The sequence below is a fragment of the Mixophyes fleayi genome, chromosome 1 (assembly GCF_038048845.1).
Source record: "Mixophyes fleayi isolate aMixFle1 chromosome 1, aMixFle1.hap1, whole genome shotgun sequence".
Classification (NCBI taxonomy): domain Eukaryota; kingdom Metazoa; phylum Chordata; class Amphibia; order Anura; family Limnodynastidae; genus Mixophyes; species Mixophyes fleayi.
Window position 1 is genome coordinate 50950409 of NC_134402.1, and position 17607 is coordinate 50968015.

Here is a 17607-nt window from a genome sequence, read left to right on the forward strand (position 1 = left end):
TACAGCAACCGGCATCACCCCCCACATTACAGCGTCCAGCATCACCCCCCACATTACAGCAACCGGCATCACCCCCCACATTACAGCAGCCGGCATCACCCCCCACATTACAGCAACCGGCATCACCCCCCACATTACAGCAACCGGCATCACCCCCCACATTACAGCAACCGGCATCACCCCCCACATTACAGCAACCGGCATCACCCCCCACATTACAGCAACCGGCATCACCCCCCACATTACAGCAACCGGCATCACCCCCCACATTACAGCAACCGGCATCACCCCCCACATTACAGCAACCGGCATCACCCCCCACATTACAGCATCCGGCATCACCCCCCACATTACAGCATCCAGCATCACCCCCCACATTACAACATCCGGCATCACCCCCCACATTACAACATCCGGCATCACCCCCCACATTACAACATCCGGCATCACCCCCCACATTACAGCGTCCAGCATCACCCCCCACATTACAGCGTCCAGCATCACCCCCCACATTACAACATCCGGCATCACCCCCCACATTACAGCGTCCGGCATCACCCCCCACATTACAGCGTCCAGCATCACCCCCCACATTACAGCGTCCAGCATCACCCCCCACATTACAGCGTCCAGCGTCACCCCCCACATTACAGCAATACCCTCTCCTACTTATTAGCAATACTAAGCACCAAACACACTACAACATTGCCACCAGCACGCCACCCCATAGTACAGCAATACCACCAATTATACAGACGCCACTGTAGGAAACAATGTTTTGCTTTTTTTCAAATCTCCCACAAAATAGCAACAACGAACAGAGTACTTACACACACATATAGGTAACAGGTACCCTTTTCCCTCAATTAAATAGTAATGGCAGAATTTTCATGAATCATTCCACATGAAATAAAACTAAAATATATCTAAAAAAAACATAACTATTGAATGATCAGTTGAACCCACACGGCCGCATTAAAAGTATTTCCATCTACAGCAAAATGTCAGAAAAATATTTTTGTTTTACTACAGTAATTGGATATGCGTCTTTTCTATTCATTTTAAATAACACAGTATATAAATTAAGGGGGATAGAGGAGGTGGGTGAGAAATAATTGGATGTGATCCATCAGTTTGATTAGATAGGAAACATTTAGATTATTTACCTAGAGGCGTCTACCCCCTTGACTCACAGGCAGGGCTGACAAGAGGAATTTTGGGCCCCAATACAGCAACTTCTTTGGGCTCCCGTCATATTCAACAATGAAAGACTTGCCTTTGGCAGAAGTTCATATGATGCCACACCGTAGTGTGCCCAGTTCATATTATGCCACATAGTGTTACCCTCAATTCATATTTGGTCATGCAGAAGTGCCCACAAATCATATTATAACATAGTAGTGCCTCCAAATTATTAGTAAAGCTCAGATAAAAACTCATTCACAAATAAAAATTGGTACAGCATATCAGATACTGAGTGTGAGTCCCAAGAGCAGCTTATTACATCATTTACAATGCAAACAAAAATAGATATATTGACACAATTACAGATAAAATTTATGACAAGCAATGTTTTTTCCTCTTAATTAAAAATCTCTGTACAGATAAATATGCAAAAAACATTACAGCGCAATAATGAGCAATACATAGTGTTAAACATTATTGGATACGCTGTAGTGTCCCCAGTTCAAGAAAGGATGGTTAAAAACATATTGCACACGAGAAAATATATGAACTTACCTGATTATGGCATCCTGTGTTCTGTTCTCCTAGTGGGCGCGCTGGGCGAGGAGGGATCAGCAGCTGTCAGCTCACACAGGCAGTCGGGAGCAGGAATAGAGGGCAGTGGTCGAAGCAGAAATTTAGGAGTGGGGGTATAGAAAATATAGGTGAATGGAGTATGAAGGCTTGATTTTTTTTTTTAACACTTGTCCCCTCTGTGCATTTCCATTCTTCATTACTACTTGTGTTTTATGATGGCTGCATCCCTGACATTCCCATTCTTAAGATGTCTCTCCCTTTACACTTTCTTTTACCTATGCCCCTGCACCATCTTCTCCTTTGTCCCTTTCACTTAACCCCCTGCACCACCTTCTCCGCTGGCTCTCACACATCTTCCTGTACCACCTACTCCCCTGGCTCTCTCACACGTCTTCCTGCACCCTCTACCCCCCGGCTCTCTCACTCCTCTTCCTGCACCCCCTACCACCCTGGCTCTCTCACCCCCACTCCCAGCACCCCCTGGCTCTCACCCCTTCTCCTAGCACCCCCTGGCTCTCTCCCCCCTTCTCCTAGCACCCCCTGGCTCTCTCACCCATCTCCCAGAACTCCCTTCCCCTTTGGCTCTCTCACCCCCTCTCCCAGCACCCCCTTCGGCTCTCGCACCCCCAGGCCATCACCCCCTTTCCCAGCACCCCCTTTGGCTCTCTCACCTCCTTTCCCAGCACCCCCTTCGGCTCTCTCACCTCCTTTCCCAGCACCCCCTTCGGCTCTCTCACCCCCTCTCCCAGCACCCCCTGGCTCCCATCCCCTTTCCCAGCACCCCCTTCGGCTCTCTCACCTCCTTTCCCAGCACCATCTTCGGCTCTCTCACCCCCTGGCTCTCACCCCCTTTCCCAGCACCCCCTTTCGCTCTCTCACCCCCTTTCCCAGCACCCCCTTCCGCTCTCTCACCCCCTTTGACTCTCTCACCCCCTCTTCCAGCACCCCCTGGCTCTCACCCCTTTCCCAGCACCCCCTTCCGCACTCTCACCCCCTTTCCCAGCACCCCCTTCGGCTCTCTCACCTCCTTTCCCAGCACCCCCTTCGGCTCTCTCACCTCCTTTCCCAGCACCCCCTTCGGCTCTCTCACCTCCTTTCCCAGCACCCCCTTCGGCTCTCTCACCTCCTTTCCCAGCACCCCCTTTGGCTCTCTCACCCCCTTTCCCAGCACCCCCTTCGGCTCTCTCACCCCCTTTCCCAGCACCCCCTTCGGCTCTCTCACCCCCTCTCCCAGTACCCCCTGGCTCTCATCCCCTTTCCCAGCACCCCCTTCGGCTCTCTCACCCCCTCTCCCAGCACCATCTTCGGCTCTCTCACCCCCTTTCCCAGCACCCCCTTTCCCAGCACCCCCTTTCCCAGCACCCCCTTTCCCAGCACCCCCTGGCTCTGACCCCCAAACCCCCCCCCCCCCCGAAAATCGCGGCATCTCCACATTTTCAAACCCGCAGTTTAGTAAATCCAGCTCCAAGTCTTTATATATTGAGGGAGACAATATTTTGTCTGTAAACTTTTTTGAAGGAAACTGCAGGTAACCCCTCCAAAGTCTCAAATAGCGCATATAAAAACAATAATTTTCACTCAACTTCCTGGCAAATGTAGATACAATACCAATTTCTGTCAATGTGTATGGGAACATGAAAATTTATTTTTATAAACATTACAAGATGTTTTTTCTGTTGGCTGCTTTTTTTAGTTGTTGATGGCCCTTTAACTGAAATCTTTTATTCTCTGTTTTTGTTGCTTTTCGCTTATTCGACTCAAACTGACCATATGCAGTGTGATTTTGATTGGTCACTTTGATCAACTTGAGCAATATGAAATCAAGGTGCTGCCTGTGGGCTTCAACTACCCGATTAAAATACAATCTAATTGGCTATGGCAGAAAGCAGGTTGTACAATAACACCCATCATATCAGTTGGCGTAAATGGCAGCTTCTGTCATTTAGCTGCTCAGATGCTGAAAAATAATGTGTAGCTATTCTGTGAAGCAATTTGCTTTTTCAGGTTAGGTTATGATCAACGTTTAAGTCAGGATACTGCTTTTCCCTTCATGCTTTGTTTTCTGATACTCTATTACTCTGTTTAATGTCTGATTCCCAGAATATTGCACTGATGATGCGTCTATATTGTGTCCCCAGGTGTGCAGAGAGTATGTTGTGTGTCGTCCCTGACATTTCCGCGTTCCGAGAGGGCTGGAGATGGGTCCGCCAGCCAGTGCAGGTGCCAGTGACATTGGTCCGGAATGATGGCATAATCTACTCAACCAGCCTTACTTTTACTTACACCCCAGAGCCTGGACCTCGGCCCCATTGTAGCGCAGCTGGAGCAATTCTACGAGCCAACTCAAGCCTCCTGGCCTCCAACGATTCCAGCACGAATAGCGAGGGAAGTTACACAAACGTCAGCACAAATTCAACCAATGTCACATCATCCACGGCAGCAGTAGTGTCCTAACCACAAACTTTTGTATCTGGACTTCAGCTGACTTTAAGTTTTTACATGGAAGGACATGTTTAATGAACTTTTATTTTGGCTTTTTTATTTTTTCCATAGTTTTAATTTTTTTTTTTTTATTCTGAGCTGTCATGGGAAAAAAAATTCTCCATAATTGTTCATATCGCCTGAACCTTTTGTACTGCAAGTGCCGAGCAAATATGAAGCCACGATAATGAAATGTGGGAAAATTATGTAGGTGTAAAAACACCACTGAAATTCTATTTTTGGCCGTATTTTTTATTTAAGTCCAAAAATGGCCAGAAATAGAGAATGTGGCTCGGAGGTTAAACCTTCAGCGAAGTAGAATGCATAAACCTAGTTCTTACGGACCAAGAAACTTGTATAAGCTTTAGTAAAAGGTACATTTTCACCATGCCTTTTTATATCACAACATATAGTACACTTTTGTTACCAAATTGTTTTTTTTTTTTCCTCTCTAAAGTATAGTCGGGTTCCAAGCCTTCATGTACTTGTGTAATGTAATTATCATACTCTTCCAGTTACAAACAACAAGGGTCGATGGCTGGAACGTTTGTTTTTTGTTTTTTAAAGCAATTTTTTTTTTTTTTTTTAACAGATTTTTTTTATTTCAGCATGACGAACCTTGTAAAGGCCAGCATATTTTTACATTTTTTTTTTTAATTGTTTTTAAAAAAAGATAATATGAAGTCTGTGCAAAAGCTTTAAAAAGTAATGCCTCTACCTTGCCTGCAATACAAACTGTGTGTGGATAGTGCTCTCTATTCAGTCGTCTGGTATACCCGTTTTAATTGTTCAATGTAGTTCGGAAGCAGTGGGCTTGTGGATCTCCAGCTTTTGTGGTTTCTAACAAAGCCGATGAGTGCAACGTTCAGAAAGCAACAGCTGAAGATTCACTTGCTCTTCACTGTTATATGTAAATATGTTTTCTTGTAGCCCCTTCATCGAACCAGAGTCCATAACAGCTCTTGTTAATGAAGAAGCTATTTTATTTATAGAGACTATTTATGGTCCTAACATACCCGAAAAACTTCCATGCAAAACTATACATGGCATTTAAACAATCTTTCATATCCTGCAACTCCATATGTCAAACATGGACATTTTATTTAATTCTTTTTATGTTTGAGGTTCAGGTGTTTTTCTTTTTTTTTTCTTTTTTTTTTTACATCGTGTACATAACTTGTATTAAGTGTAAGTTAAGTGTTTTATTACAATTTTCTTTTTTAATTGAATTGTTCCCTATGGCTTATGTTGCTATTTATCTGCCTTATTGGCACTGGGCTTTGGGACTATGAGACCTGTTTTAGTAAATTGATAGAATCGAAGGAAAGAAGTGAACCAGCTACCAAATATCTGTCTGTGCGCTGCTTAAGGTGTACCTGTCGTCTGCTCGCTGTGGAGACGTCCATGATAACGCAGCCTATCCATTCACCAGGAGCCAGTGACATCCTGAGCCATCGATTCCTAGTGAGTTGATGCACATTATCATGCATTCACCGCGCACACAACGCCAGTAGGCAACAGGTACACTTTGGGGAGGATTCAGTTAGCCGCAACGTGCCTCACGGGCATTCCAGAGGCACCTTGTGGTGTATCTATCTTTACAGAAATATCAGTTCATTTTGGCGCGAGGAAAAATGAGCGTATATTTCTACCACAGTAACGGTAAAAGTTCGCAATCGAGATGCTCTGAGGTACATTGTGGCTTAATGAATTCCTCCTTAAAGTGGTAAAATGTATATGTTAAAGGAACCTATTCTGTGTCACTGTAAAAGGGCTACTAAACGTAAAATACTCCTATACAATATGAATAGTTCTCTGTAAAGTTCCCCACACCAAGACAGAACTTGAAATGTTTAATATTTTATGTGTGGATGTTTACTAACAGTTGCATATGTGCATGGTGCAGGAATCCACTGCAACCGACAAGACATTTGTTTACTTTAGTCTATTTTGCACACAACAAAGCAGATTGCTGATTGGTTGCTATGGGTTACTGCATTGTGCATGTTTTGGGAAGTAAGTTCCATTGTGTTGCTTAGTGCATGCTGTTGTTGAGAGTCATAAAAGTTCCAGGGTATGTTCCTCAGTAATCACAGCCTTATCTCAGATATCCTTAGATCAGCAGATTCCCTGAAATATTGGCGCAAACACTTTGATGTAGTTGCGTTTTATGTTTAGTGGTCCTTTGAGAGCCTACTAACACTTAATAATCTGACCCCCCCCATCTCTAGATTTACCACATGTTGTGTACTACCGCGGCTGTGATTCTTGTATCTTGTCACTAATGTTACTCTGAACCCCCCCATACACACGGCTCATTTTACAGCCAATAGAATGTTACAGACAGGAATATAAGCATGAATCATGCATTCATACAGCAATGCTTCCTGCCATTTCACTGTTTGAGCAGCTGAAACTGGCTTCAATATACTTAAATATATTTTTCATCTAGTCTTTATAAAAGTTGTTAAGCACTTAAAAATGGTTATTTTTGAAAGCACTTTCCATCCCACCCTTTGCATTCCCTAAGCACCTATTTGTGTCAGACACAGTCAGCATGATGACCGGGAGGACGTCTCCCAGCCTGTGAGACGCACGGTTTCTGAGCGCTTAAGGAGTGCATTTATACATCTCAAGAAGTGTTTGGTGGAAGGGAATTCTAACACATATCTGTGTCCTACAAACACTTAATTTTCCCTTGTAAATAAAGACCAATCTGAGAGATAATACTTATCTAACAATCCCCAATGTTGGTTACGTGATGTACATTTTCATTACACCAGTAGCTCAGGAGATGAGATGCTCCTTTGTGGCCCCAAAACCCAGTTACGTTTACAAAGTGGCCATGCAGCAGATTGCACCGATCAATGAAATCGTCTGGGTAGAATGTTTCCTTTGTCTTAAAAATATTTCTTAAAGACATACTGCGGCCAAAATAAATAGCAGTATTATATAGCTATGGTGAAGTGCTACACAAAGTGACTGTGTGTAGGTGGTGGGTTGCTTTAATTGCAGTGACATTAAAAACAATGATTAACAAATATATAACAGATCCTGGAAAGAAAATGAAACCTTTTTTTTTACTGTTTGATGCCATTCTCCTTGGGTGAAACCAATAATTGTGACAGTGTTTGTGTTGTGGAATAGTCCTGGTTACTGGTCTAGTATGCTGAGCCTGACACTGCCTTTTTCCTGCATGTCTATCCAGGAGGCAGGAGAAGACTGCACATTGCCATAGACCACACTTGTACAGTACGTGGCCCTCTCTGTCTGTTGTTAGATGTCTGTGTTGGCGAGCCAACAAAATGCCAACAATGTATTTTTTTTTTTGTTTACCAAAACCAAATCCCATAAGAAGCATATTTAAAAAGTTGTTCATTCAGGAGAGCCTAAACTTTTTTGCTAGCCCATGTAGCATCACGTGCCTTCCAGATGTGCTTCTTTATAACATTTATAAAATACCCCCGCGATCTCTTAGTGTTAGTACATAGATAACACCACCTTTCTTTTTCCTGTTACTAATGTATTTTGTGTGTGTGTGTGTGTGTGTGTGTGTGTGTGTATTCCAGTCAGAAGGTTATCCTACATAACAAAATAAAAATACATCCATAGCTGGGATCCAGCTAGCCACTAAAAAAAAAAAATCCATCTTGCTATTTGCCTTTCTACTGTCTCGTATTTTTATATGCTGTTTGTATAGAATGAAGCTTTGTTTGTTCTTTTTTTTTTTTTTTTTTTTTTTTATGCTGTTAGAAACTTACAAACTGCCTTGCCTCATCTCTGTCAGTGACCAAGAACTTAATTCATTGTGGCCTTATCTCTTGGTTTTTCCTCGCTGTGATTAGTTTACTGGAATTTATGTTTCTACGTCTTGACTATGTCTCTTTGTTACGCTTGTAACGTGTGTTTAGGTGTGTCACATGGTTGTGGGGAAGTGTTAGTGTCTTTTCTGTGTGCTGATTAGCTTGGTTCAGCCCTATGGTTTTCCTTATGTTCTTTGATTAATGGCAACAGATGTAACAATTACCAAAGTATATTTTTTTGGGGGGGTGTGGGGTTGTTTTGTTGATACCTTTTAAATGGCCAAACGGAGTGTTAGACCAGCAGTTACGTTACTTTATGTAGTTAAATGCCTGTTGTACATATCAAAAGCGCGTATTCCTGCATCACCAGCAAAGTACCTACATTTTGAACCCAAACACTACAATCCATCAGCGTAATGTTGTGCCTACATTAGACTTTAATAATGCTGTATCTTTAGGGCTGTCTTTAGTGTCCTCTTTGTCTTTGAGAGAAGTGTAGCCTGTGTTCCATACTGATTGTGTCCCAAGCAACTGTAATAGTCTGCTGCACTGTAACTGTGTGTGGTCTCTTCTATGTAGAATCTGTGAAAGTTTGAATTAGTCGGCTAATGAAACCTGTTATTTCAAGCTGGACGGATGGACATGCTAGTATCTGGCCATGTTTTACACCGCTGCTGGACTTACCGTGTTAAATGTACTTAAATATGTCTTTCTGTTCAGGCCTTTAGCTAATAACCCTTTGATGTTGAGGTTTCAGACATGTATTTGTGTACGTTTTTGCCAATCGCTTCGGCACCAGTTATCTCCCCCCCTCCCTCTCTTCAGATAGGTCTGCAGGTCCCAGTTAGTAATACAAACAGTTGTATTGTGCATGCTTGATAAAAGTGATACCAAATAATTCTGCGAATAATCATAGAAGACGGCATGTTTTTATTGCCTTCCTTTGTGTGTGCTTTTTATGTTCAGTATGAAACAAATGTATAAACTTTTTTTTTTCTCTATTTTTTTTTTTTTTTTTTTCTCTCTGTATCGCCAGATTTTTCCTTTGTGCCCAGCACGGCAATGTGGTGGTAATGTGTACCTCTCACCTAATCGCAGTGGAGACAACTATTTTGCAAGGTGAACAAATGTTCTTCCGAACACAGCCTACCAATTTACTAGGAACTAGTGGCATCCACGAGGCACTCTTTACCTTAGTTCATAGTGAATTTATAGGATGAATATTGGTCTGGCCCACAAAACAGCTGCCTCCAATGTATGTATATGACAGGTACACTTTAAATGGCAGCCTTGCTAAGCAGATGGGAACTCCCAAGGCAAAGCACCTCTAGCATGGAGGTGGGGTACATTGGGTTTGCTGGGTAACCAGAATGAAATCCGTGTCCTGTTGTGTTTCTGCCTTTACAAAATTGCTAGCATTTTAGTAATTCATTTGGATAGGTAAGTCTGTTATCATGGTTAGTAAATGTACGTGTTATAGAGAAGCCAACTTTGTTTTCAGTCTTCAAAGGGTTACATTGTACAACTGTGCACCTGGTTTCTTAGCAATAAAATAGTATTTTTTTTTATTATTATTTTTTTTAAGAATCTGCTCAATTAAATTTTCATCAAGAAAACTTAAACTTCCTGCAATATGGGCAGTCTTAATAAAAAAATGAAATGCAAAACCATATTAAGAGTGTTATTGCTTTTTATGTTTTCTCCTTAACTGTCGCTGTAACATGAAGCACAACCATGTAGAACAGAATGATTAACAGTTGTTAGGAGCTTGCAGTCAATAAGTCTTGCTTAGCATAAGCTAGATCTTTAAGGTGCACGCTGTTCTCCTAAACCTTGGAATCAAGGTTACATTTTTATACCATTGTGTCTAATCCTGTAATTGTTTTATTTGTGTATATATTTTTGACAATTTTACACATTAAATTTTGTTAACGCTTTATTTCCACAGATAAGTGTGTCATATTCCTTTTATGAAGGACGTTATTGTTTACACTTTTGTTCAGGCTTAAAAAGTAATACGGTGTTCATTTGTCAGCTCTGTCCATTCACAACCATAAGCTGCTTCCATGAACACAGTCTTGAAAGCAGATCTGCAACAGCACACATTACCAAAACATTATACCTATTCACAGATAACATGTTTTGTACTCATTAAAATTGAATCACATTCCTGAGTGGTGCTTTCATTAATTATTATTGCCTGGCAATGATGACAATCCAGGACGCTGTTCCTTTCTGGATAGTGGATGATATCTAATGTCATCTAGCAGTACTGCAGCACTCCCTTATATTTATAAATGCACATAGACGGGTAATTACAATCCTTTCTGTGCCTATAGCTTATACATCTGTTTTGATAGACCTTTATAGGAAAATAAAGTGAAAATCAGCCGCCTTACGATCTGAATATGCCTTTGTTTGATTCCACTAATCTGCAGTCAGATTAGTGGATGCAATAAAATTGGGAAGTTGCCACATAGGAGATTGCAGATAGTACTATGTATGCAAGCGTTGTTTAATATAATGCCCAGTAGTGGGTTTACTTGCTCTTTAAGTATTCGGGCTTACTATATTGTGAGCTGGTTTAATATAAGCATCTTGTCTTTACAAATTATATATACACACTCTACATACATGGCCGAAGTATGTGGACACCACTTCTAATTAGTGTACTTGACCATTTCTGCAACGTTTACTGCTAGCAGGTTCAGAAGGTAAAGCGTACAATCATGTAATCTCCATTGTGAAACAGCAGTAGAATGGGTTCTACTGAAGAGCTCAGTGACTTTCAACGTGGCATTGTCATAGGATGCCACCTTTCCAACAAGTCGGTTCATCAAATTTCTGCCCCCATTCAACTGCTGCTAATATGAAGTGAAAATGACTAGGAGCAGTAACAGCTCACACAATAGTAGGCCAAGCGCTCACACATGAGTAATAAAAGTGTGTCCTCCGTTGCAACTACCAAATTCCAAACTGCCTCTGGAAGCAACGTGAGCACCCAAACTGTCAGGAGATTCATGGATTGGGTTTCCATGGCCGAGCAGCCCTATATAATCCTTATATCGCCATGTGCAATGTCAAACATTGACTGGAGTGGCATAAAACACACCGCCACTGAATTCTGGAACCACTGGAAACATTCTCTGGAGAAACTAATCACGCTTCTCTAACTGGCAGGCTGACGGACAAATGTAAATTTGGTGGATGCCAGGAGAGCGATTCCTACCCGAATGCATACTGCAAACTGTAAAGTTTGGTGGCGGAAAAATAATGTTATGTGGCTGTTTATGTTTTGGCCTGGGCACCTTAGTTCCATGTAATGCTACAGCATACAATGACAATCTAGAGAATTGTGTGTGTTTCAAACTTCGTGGCAACAGTTTGGTGAAGGGCTGTTTCAGCATGACAATGCCACCGTGCACAGAGCAAGGTCCATCAAAAAATGGTTTTCAGAGTTTTATGTGAAAGAACTTGACTGGCCTGCTCAGAGCCTTGACCTCAACTACATTGAACACCTTTGGGATGAATTGGATTGCCAACTGCGAGCCAGGTCGTATCGCCCAACATCAGTGCACGAGCTCACTAATTCTCTTGTGGCAGAATGGGCTTGAATTCTTGCAGCCATGTTCCAAAATTTAGTGGCAAGCCTTTCCAGAAAAGTCAAGGCTGGTCCATCAGCAAAGGGGGACCAATGCCACATTAATGCCCATGGTTTTGGAATGAGATGTTCATATTGCAGTAGGACTTTCTTCAGAACAAGCAAATAATCCACAGTGCTATTGCATTCCTTGCACCATTATATATTTGTGTGAATGTTGAAAACAGCTGCTTTTGTGTGTACAAGTTGTTTTAGCTATAGCAATCACCAGAGGTAATCCTCCTCGGCTAAATCCAAAAACATTTAGTACTCCCAAGAAAAACTTCTAAATAATAAAATAACTTTATTTTGGCCAAGTTCAATTTGTCTGTTATTTTTTTTTTAATGTTCCTTATTCTTGGAGGAAAGATTTAATTCGGTGCAAGGAAAAACGAGCAGACATTCCTACCGTAAGTGTTGGCAATGTTAATTTCCGCAATTCTACTAAAATAAGAGGTAGATCACTGACACATTTTGAAAGATCCACAGGTGGTACTTATTATTTCAGTTAGTAATGAATACACCTGTGCTCCAGATATGGAAAACATGCACTGTTAGGGGTCGATGAGGACTGGAGTTGGGAATGACTGCGCTAGATACAAACAATTAAAGGGGAACAAAACCAGAAAGTTTACATTTATTATTAACACTTTTTTTTTCCAAATGTTAATACTAGTCTGTTAGGTGTTTCCTAAAATGAGGACACCATCTGTTTCGTCTCTGGCCCACTTCATAGCCAACACCTATGCTAAAGCAACTCTGATCCAAGGCACGTCTCTTTAAATCTTTCTTTGAATTTTGGGTATCATGCCTTTCCCCAATCACAACGAAGCATCTGTTACTATGGTAACAACTGCTTGTGTCCACTGTGGGCTATTACTAGGTGCAATAAAAATCCCAGTAAGATATCAGGTGTAAATCCATATGATTAGAAACAAGTAGTCCCCTGGCTCCAGTATTTTCCCATTAGACAAATGCACTGGGAGAATTAAAAGTACAGGATTAGAACGCCTTTTTATGTAAGCTACTTTCCCGTCTCTACTTGTATTTCTCGGTGCATTTTTTGCTTTCACTCCAGCAGTTCTTAGCATGGTCATACATTTAGCTGTTGGAACTAATTAAAAGGCGCAACAGGAAGCAATGCATTTAGTTGATAGTAATACTGTCACATCCAGGAGGTTCTATGCTAATCACAAGCTGCAGCTGCTCTGTTATGTAACTAGTGAAAACACAATAAGGCCATTTATGAGAGGTGTTGTCCAAAGCAACCAATTATATAGTAGTTATAAAACACCACAAAGGTTCTGTAGTGCTGTACATAGGGGGGAAGGGTTTAGAATAACAAACGAAAGGGACAAAATTAAATGACATTAAAACCCGCAAAAATACATAATTACGCAAGGAAAACACTAGGAGAGAAGGATCTGCTCGGGATAGGTGGACACACAGCGGGTGAGACTGGGGGAACAGAGGTGGTCAATGAGGAGGGCTGGACGGCTTGAATGAAGAGATAAGTTTGAAGGCTTGGAGACTGCTCCACAGTCTAAATGCATGCATGTGTGCACTCCAGAAGTTGGGAGTAGTGTGGGGGAGACCCTGAAGGCAGGAGTTTGAAAGAGGTAGTCAGTGAAGCAGTGAGATGGAGGTCATTGGTGGAGGTAGACAAGCAAGATAGGAAAATGAGTTGGGCAGTAGCATTGAGGACAGATTGGAGATGAGAAAGGAAGGCCAGGAGGAGAAGATAACAAGTGAGTGAATGAGGGTTTTAGTTGATTTATGTCTTACATATGGTTAGCTTAAGAAAGATCTGAGGAAATGTCAGAGAACTTGAGGCACAGGGAGAAATCTGGAGAGGTAGATTTGGGTGTTTTCAAAATAGAGATAAAATTGGAGGCCAAAGAGCCGATGAGATCACAGAGGGAAGTAGTGTAGAGTGAGAAGAGCATGGGGCCAAGAACAGACCCTTGGTGGATGCTGGTGGGCCGGATGGAGGTGGGTTAGAGATATTTTAACTGTTACTACTCTGTTACTACTCTGTTACTACAGGTTACCTCTCTGATTTTGCAAATGTTAGTGAAGACTGGCTTAATGGCCCCTAATTGCAAGTTTTGCTACAATGAAGAAAACGCACATTTAGTCCAGGTTAAACTACTGTGCTGAATATGTACTTACATTGTCAGTCACCTTGATAAGTGTAATGGTATTTCAGTATTACACCTCATAAAGGATAATGATACTGTAAACCCAATATTTAAGAGTTTTTTTCCTTTTACACTGATATTGCTGAATTATACTTTTTATAAATGGCAAATATTAATTTTTAACTTTAAAACTCTTTCTTTAATTTGTATGTCTTGGTTTTTTTTTTGTTTACCTTAAATTATGTGATGTGAAATTTAGCAGAATGTACAGTATAAGATACTTTCATTTATACATTATACGGTGCAAAGCATTTTTATACGTACAAGATGTATTCTATCCGTGACGCGATCAGTTAGGTTTCAACCTGCCCTGTTCTGCTAATATTATTTTAATGGGCACTAATACTTTTTTCTTTTAGATGATTGTGGATAATTCCTAATTGTGTTCCCAGGGATTACAGTTGTGAAATTAAATATATTCATCTTTCTTTGGACCCATAAAGCTTTTCACTTTCGAAAGGCTTGTTCAGGAAGGGAGCCATTGAGAGTTGTTGGTTGCATCTGGCAGTGACCTCCCAGCGCTCTCTGGTTTGCCAATAGTGTCAGACAGGAAATTGTACAAACTGTTTCTTATTTGACACTGCAAAGAATTCTGTGTACTGCTAGACAGGGGCAGACCTGGGGCCAGATTTACTAAGCTGCGGGTTTGAAAAAGTGGGGATGTTGCCTATAGCAACCAATCAGATTCTAGCTTTCATTTATTAAGTACCTTCTACAAAATGATAGCTAGAATCTGATTGGTTGCTATTGGCAACATCCCCACTTTTGCAAACCCGCAGCTTAGTAAATCTAGCCCCTAGACTCCTTTTTTTTTTTTTTTTTTTTTTTTTTTTTTGTGATTTTGCATAGCCACGCCCCTCATTCACTCTGGTTGGCCCTGCCCCCTTTTGCAGATGATCGGACCTCTTCACCACATGTTAATGTAATGAAGACTGCTGTTAGGGGTGCATGCAATCAGGGCAATCGCCAGTGCTGCTAGATGTAACTGATGTTTTCCAGTAGTTCTTTCTCCTTGCAACAAGCAAGCGGCAGTGCCCCAGCCACCAGGATGGTCAGTCTGCTTTGTATACTAGCCACCAGAATGTGCTCTACTTTGTGTGCAATGGGGGGAAGAGTTATGTGAAGATGTTAGGAGTGGGCAAAATAGAGCTGCTGCCACAGCAGCCGAGGTGGAGATATGTGGCACCAATTACCCGCCCATGTTGAGCCACTCCCAGTAGGTACTTATGAAACCACGCAGTGTGATGTTTGGATTCATGAGAATAAAGCAGAGGTACACTGGTGATCTATCATTCCATCTGCATAATATGAGCATTCACTGTCTCATTGCTTTACAATATATTGCCATTTATTGTTCTTGTACGTTTGTTTAACATATGGTAAATGCTGTGTGTGTTTATTTTAAAAGGAACATGGTTACAAAAGCTAGACAGGGTATTCTTAAATGACACCAGGTGGAATGTAAATAAGGGATAAGTGAGGACGAGATGTCTGGGTTAAATAATTAGTGTATGCTTGTATATATCTCATGATTAGTCCACCAGGTTATTGTTATACTAGTATCCCTGGATTAGACTCCTAGGCACCTTCTTCACAGGGAGCCAACAGTCTCTATTCACCATGGGGGAGGCCACTCAGGGTTATGCCTTATGACTGACCCACCTATCATAACTTGGTTACCGCCACTAGTTCCATCACCATTGGACTAGAACTTGTTTTGACTGTGTAGAGTGTTTGTGGGTTGGTGACTAGAACTGCGCTTCCGTCACGTGTGTATGCTGTACCTGTATGGTGATTGTATATCCACCTGTCTGTATTGCCATCTACGGAATAATCTGTTTTGGTTGCAACAATCTGCCTAGGTGATTTAAAAAAAAAAACCCACTAAGACGTACGGTCCTCATAGTACTATAGTGCAAGACTAGGCTACCACTACCTGGCGTCTTAGCAGAATATTTATTCACTGCCATTACACTGGTGGTAACTAAATTAATATTTATATTCTACATTGACAGCAAATGTTTGGAAATAGCAGGTTTGAGTAAAAACATTAAAAAGGTTACATGATAACAAAATATTTAGAATAGTAGTGTGTATGTGTATGTGTATATGTGTGTGTATATATATATATATATATATATATATATGTGTGTGTGTATGTGTGTGTATATGTGTGTATATATATATATATATATGTATATATATATATATATATATATATATATATAGTGTGTATTTTAGTCTAAATTTCTATTTGACTTTCATCAATCATTTAATGTATTATTTATTATTCTACCCTGCCCCTTTTGATTTCATAGAATTAAAGTCATAACACTGAATATATATATTGTATCCATGTATACACACAGCTCCCACTGTACCATCTGAGACCCGGGGCCATAGCCAGTTTATAGATATGAATCTCTGTTGTAGATCAGTGGCGCAACAGACAAGCAAGAATAGAAGGAAACTTTTCCCATCCCAAAAATAAACAAAACAAAAGAACAACTAGAATCATCTGAGTGTTCAGTAAATGCAGCTACTGGAAGACCTAAGAGACTGCTGCTTCTACCACAGAGATGCTGCCAGCTTTGGGGCCATGCTGTAACAGGCAATATTGCTGGTCTTACTTCTCTAAGAGGTGAGGGGATGTGGCAGATTCACTCTGTCGGGCTGAGACGTGCTTTAATTCTGATGTATGATCTGGTTCTTGCAGTATCTTTTCTGCTGCAGTCCTGTCAGTTGTGGAACCACCACCTAGCACTCAATTAGTGACAACAGCACCTTTTTGCTTTCCTTGTCTGTCCTGCTATCCCTAAAATTGTTTCACCATGACTCGATTCACATTAATGAAAACAAAAACAGCAAACAAGTTGATCTGATGTCGATACTGCCTGCAGACCTACAGACCACACTGATCTAACTGTGCACCCTGGGAAAGATGGTAACCTGCCAATTCCATCCTGGTGACATTTTTTTGCTCCAAAATTTACCCTGCTTCTTTTTCATTTAAAATAGGTCAATTGACATAAACGAGCCTTTTACATCAATCTCAATTAGGTAATGGAGTCCATTTTAATTAAGTGAGCCATTGCTATCGATGGGGGCAGACAAATGGTATCTGGATGGAATGGGTTAAGTTGATATGTATGCCTTAACTAGATATGATCAAAACCTATGTACCATGGAATGCAAAAAATAAAAAATTAGTTCATCATATAATACACTAGATGGCACTGTTTAGATGCAAACAAAGCACTTGAATAGTCTGAGAGCCATTAATCACTTTGGCAGTGTCATTTTCTGTGAAGTTTCTGTATAATTCAAAGGCACCAGATAAACAAGCTTCCAAAAGTCTTCTTTTTTTTTTTCTTTTTTTAAATAATGTGTTAACTAATGCAGTCTCTACAATGGTGTGCAGCAAGTGTGAGTTTTGTAAGATAAAGACCAATAGTTGAAGGTTACACAGGTGCACTCAATCACACGGATGTTGGAACACGTTGAAAAAGCACAAATAGAGATATACTTCCAAGCAGTGAGCAAGGACAAATGAAAGTAAATAAGAGACAAAACATTATTTGTTACTTGGCAAGGCTGAATATAATAGGCCATTTAGTCGATGAAGACTGGTAAAACTAAGAAGGCAAAGGTCATGTGAGTTTGTATCCATTTTGGTTACTGATAAATATTGGGCAATATATTCAAAAATAACTTTGTTTTT

The 17607-nt window shown here is 41.1% G+C and overlaps 1 protein-coding gene across 3 annotated transcripts in view; it reads left to right on the forward strand.

The window, feature by feature from the left end:
• RBPJ (recombination signal binding protein for immunoglobulin kappa J region) overlaps nucleotides 1-9997 on the forward strand; it is a 70240-nt gene extending 60243 nt beyond the window's left edge. For all 3 annotated transcript variants that reach the window (XM_075194756.1, XM_075194758.1, XM_075194757.1), the window contains exon 11: nucleotides 3900-9997. In XM_075194756.1, coding sequence (XP_075050857.1) covers nucleotides 3900-4215 — 316 coding nt within the window. In that variant the 3' untranslated portion in view covers nucleotides 4216-9997. The remainder of the gene's footprint in view (nucleotides 1-3899) is intronic.
• Nucleotides 9998-17607: the final 7610 nt, after the last annotated feature.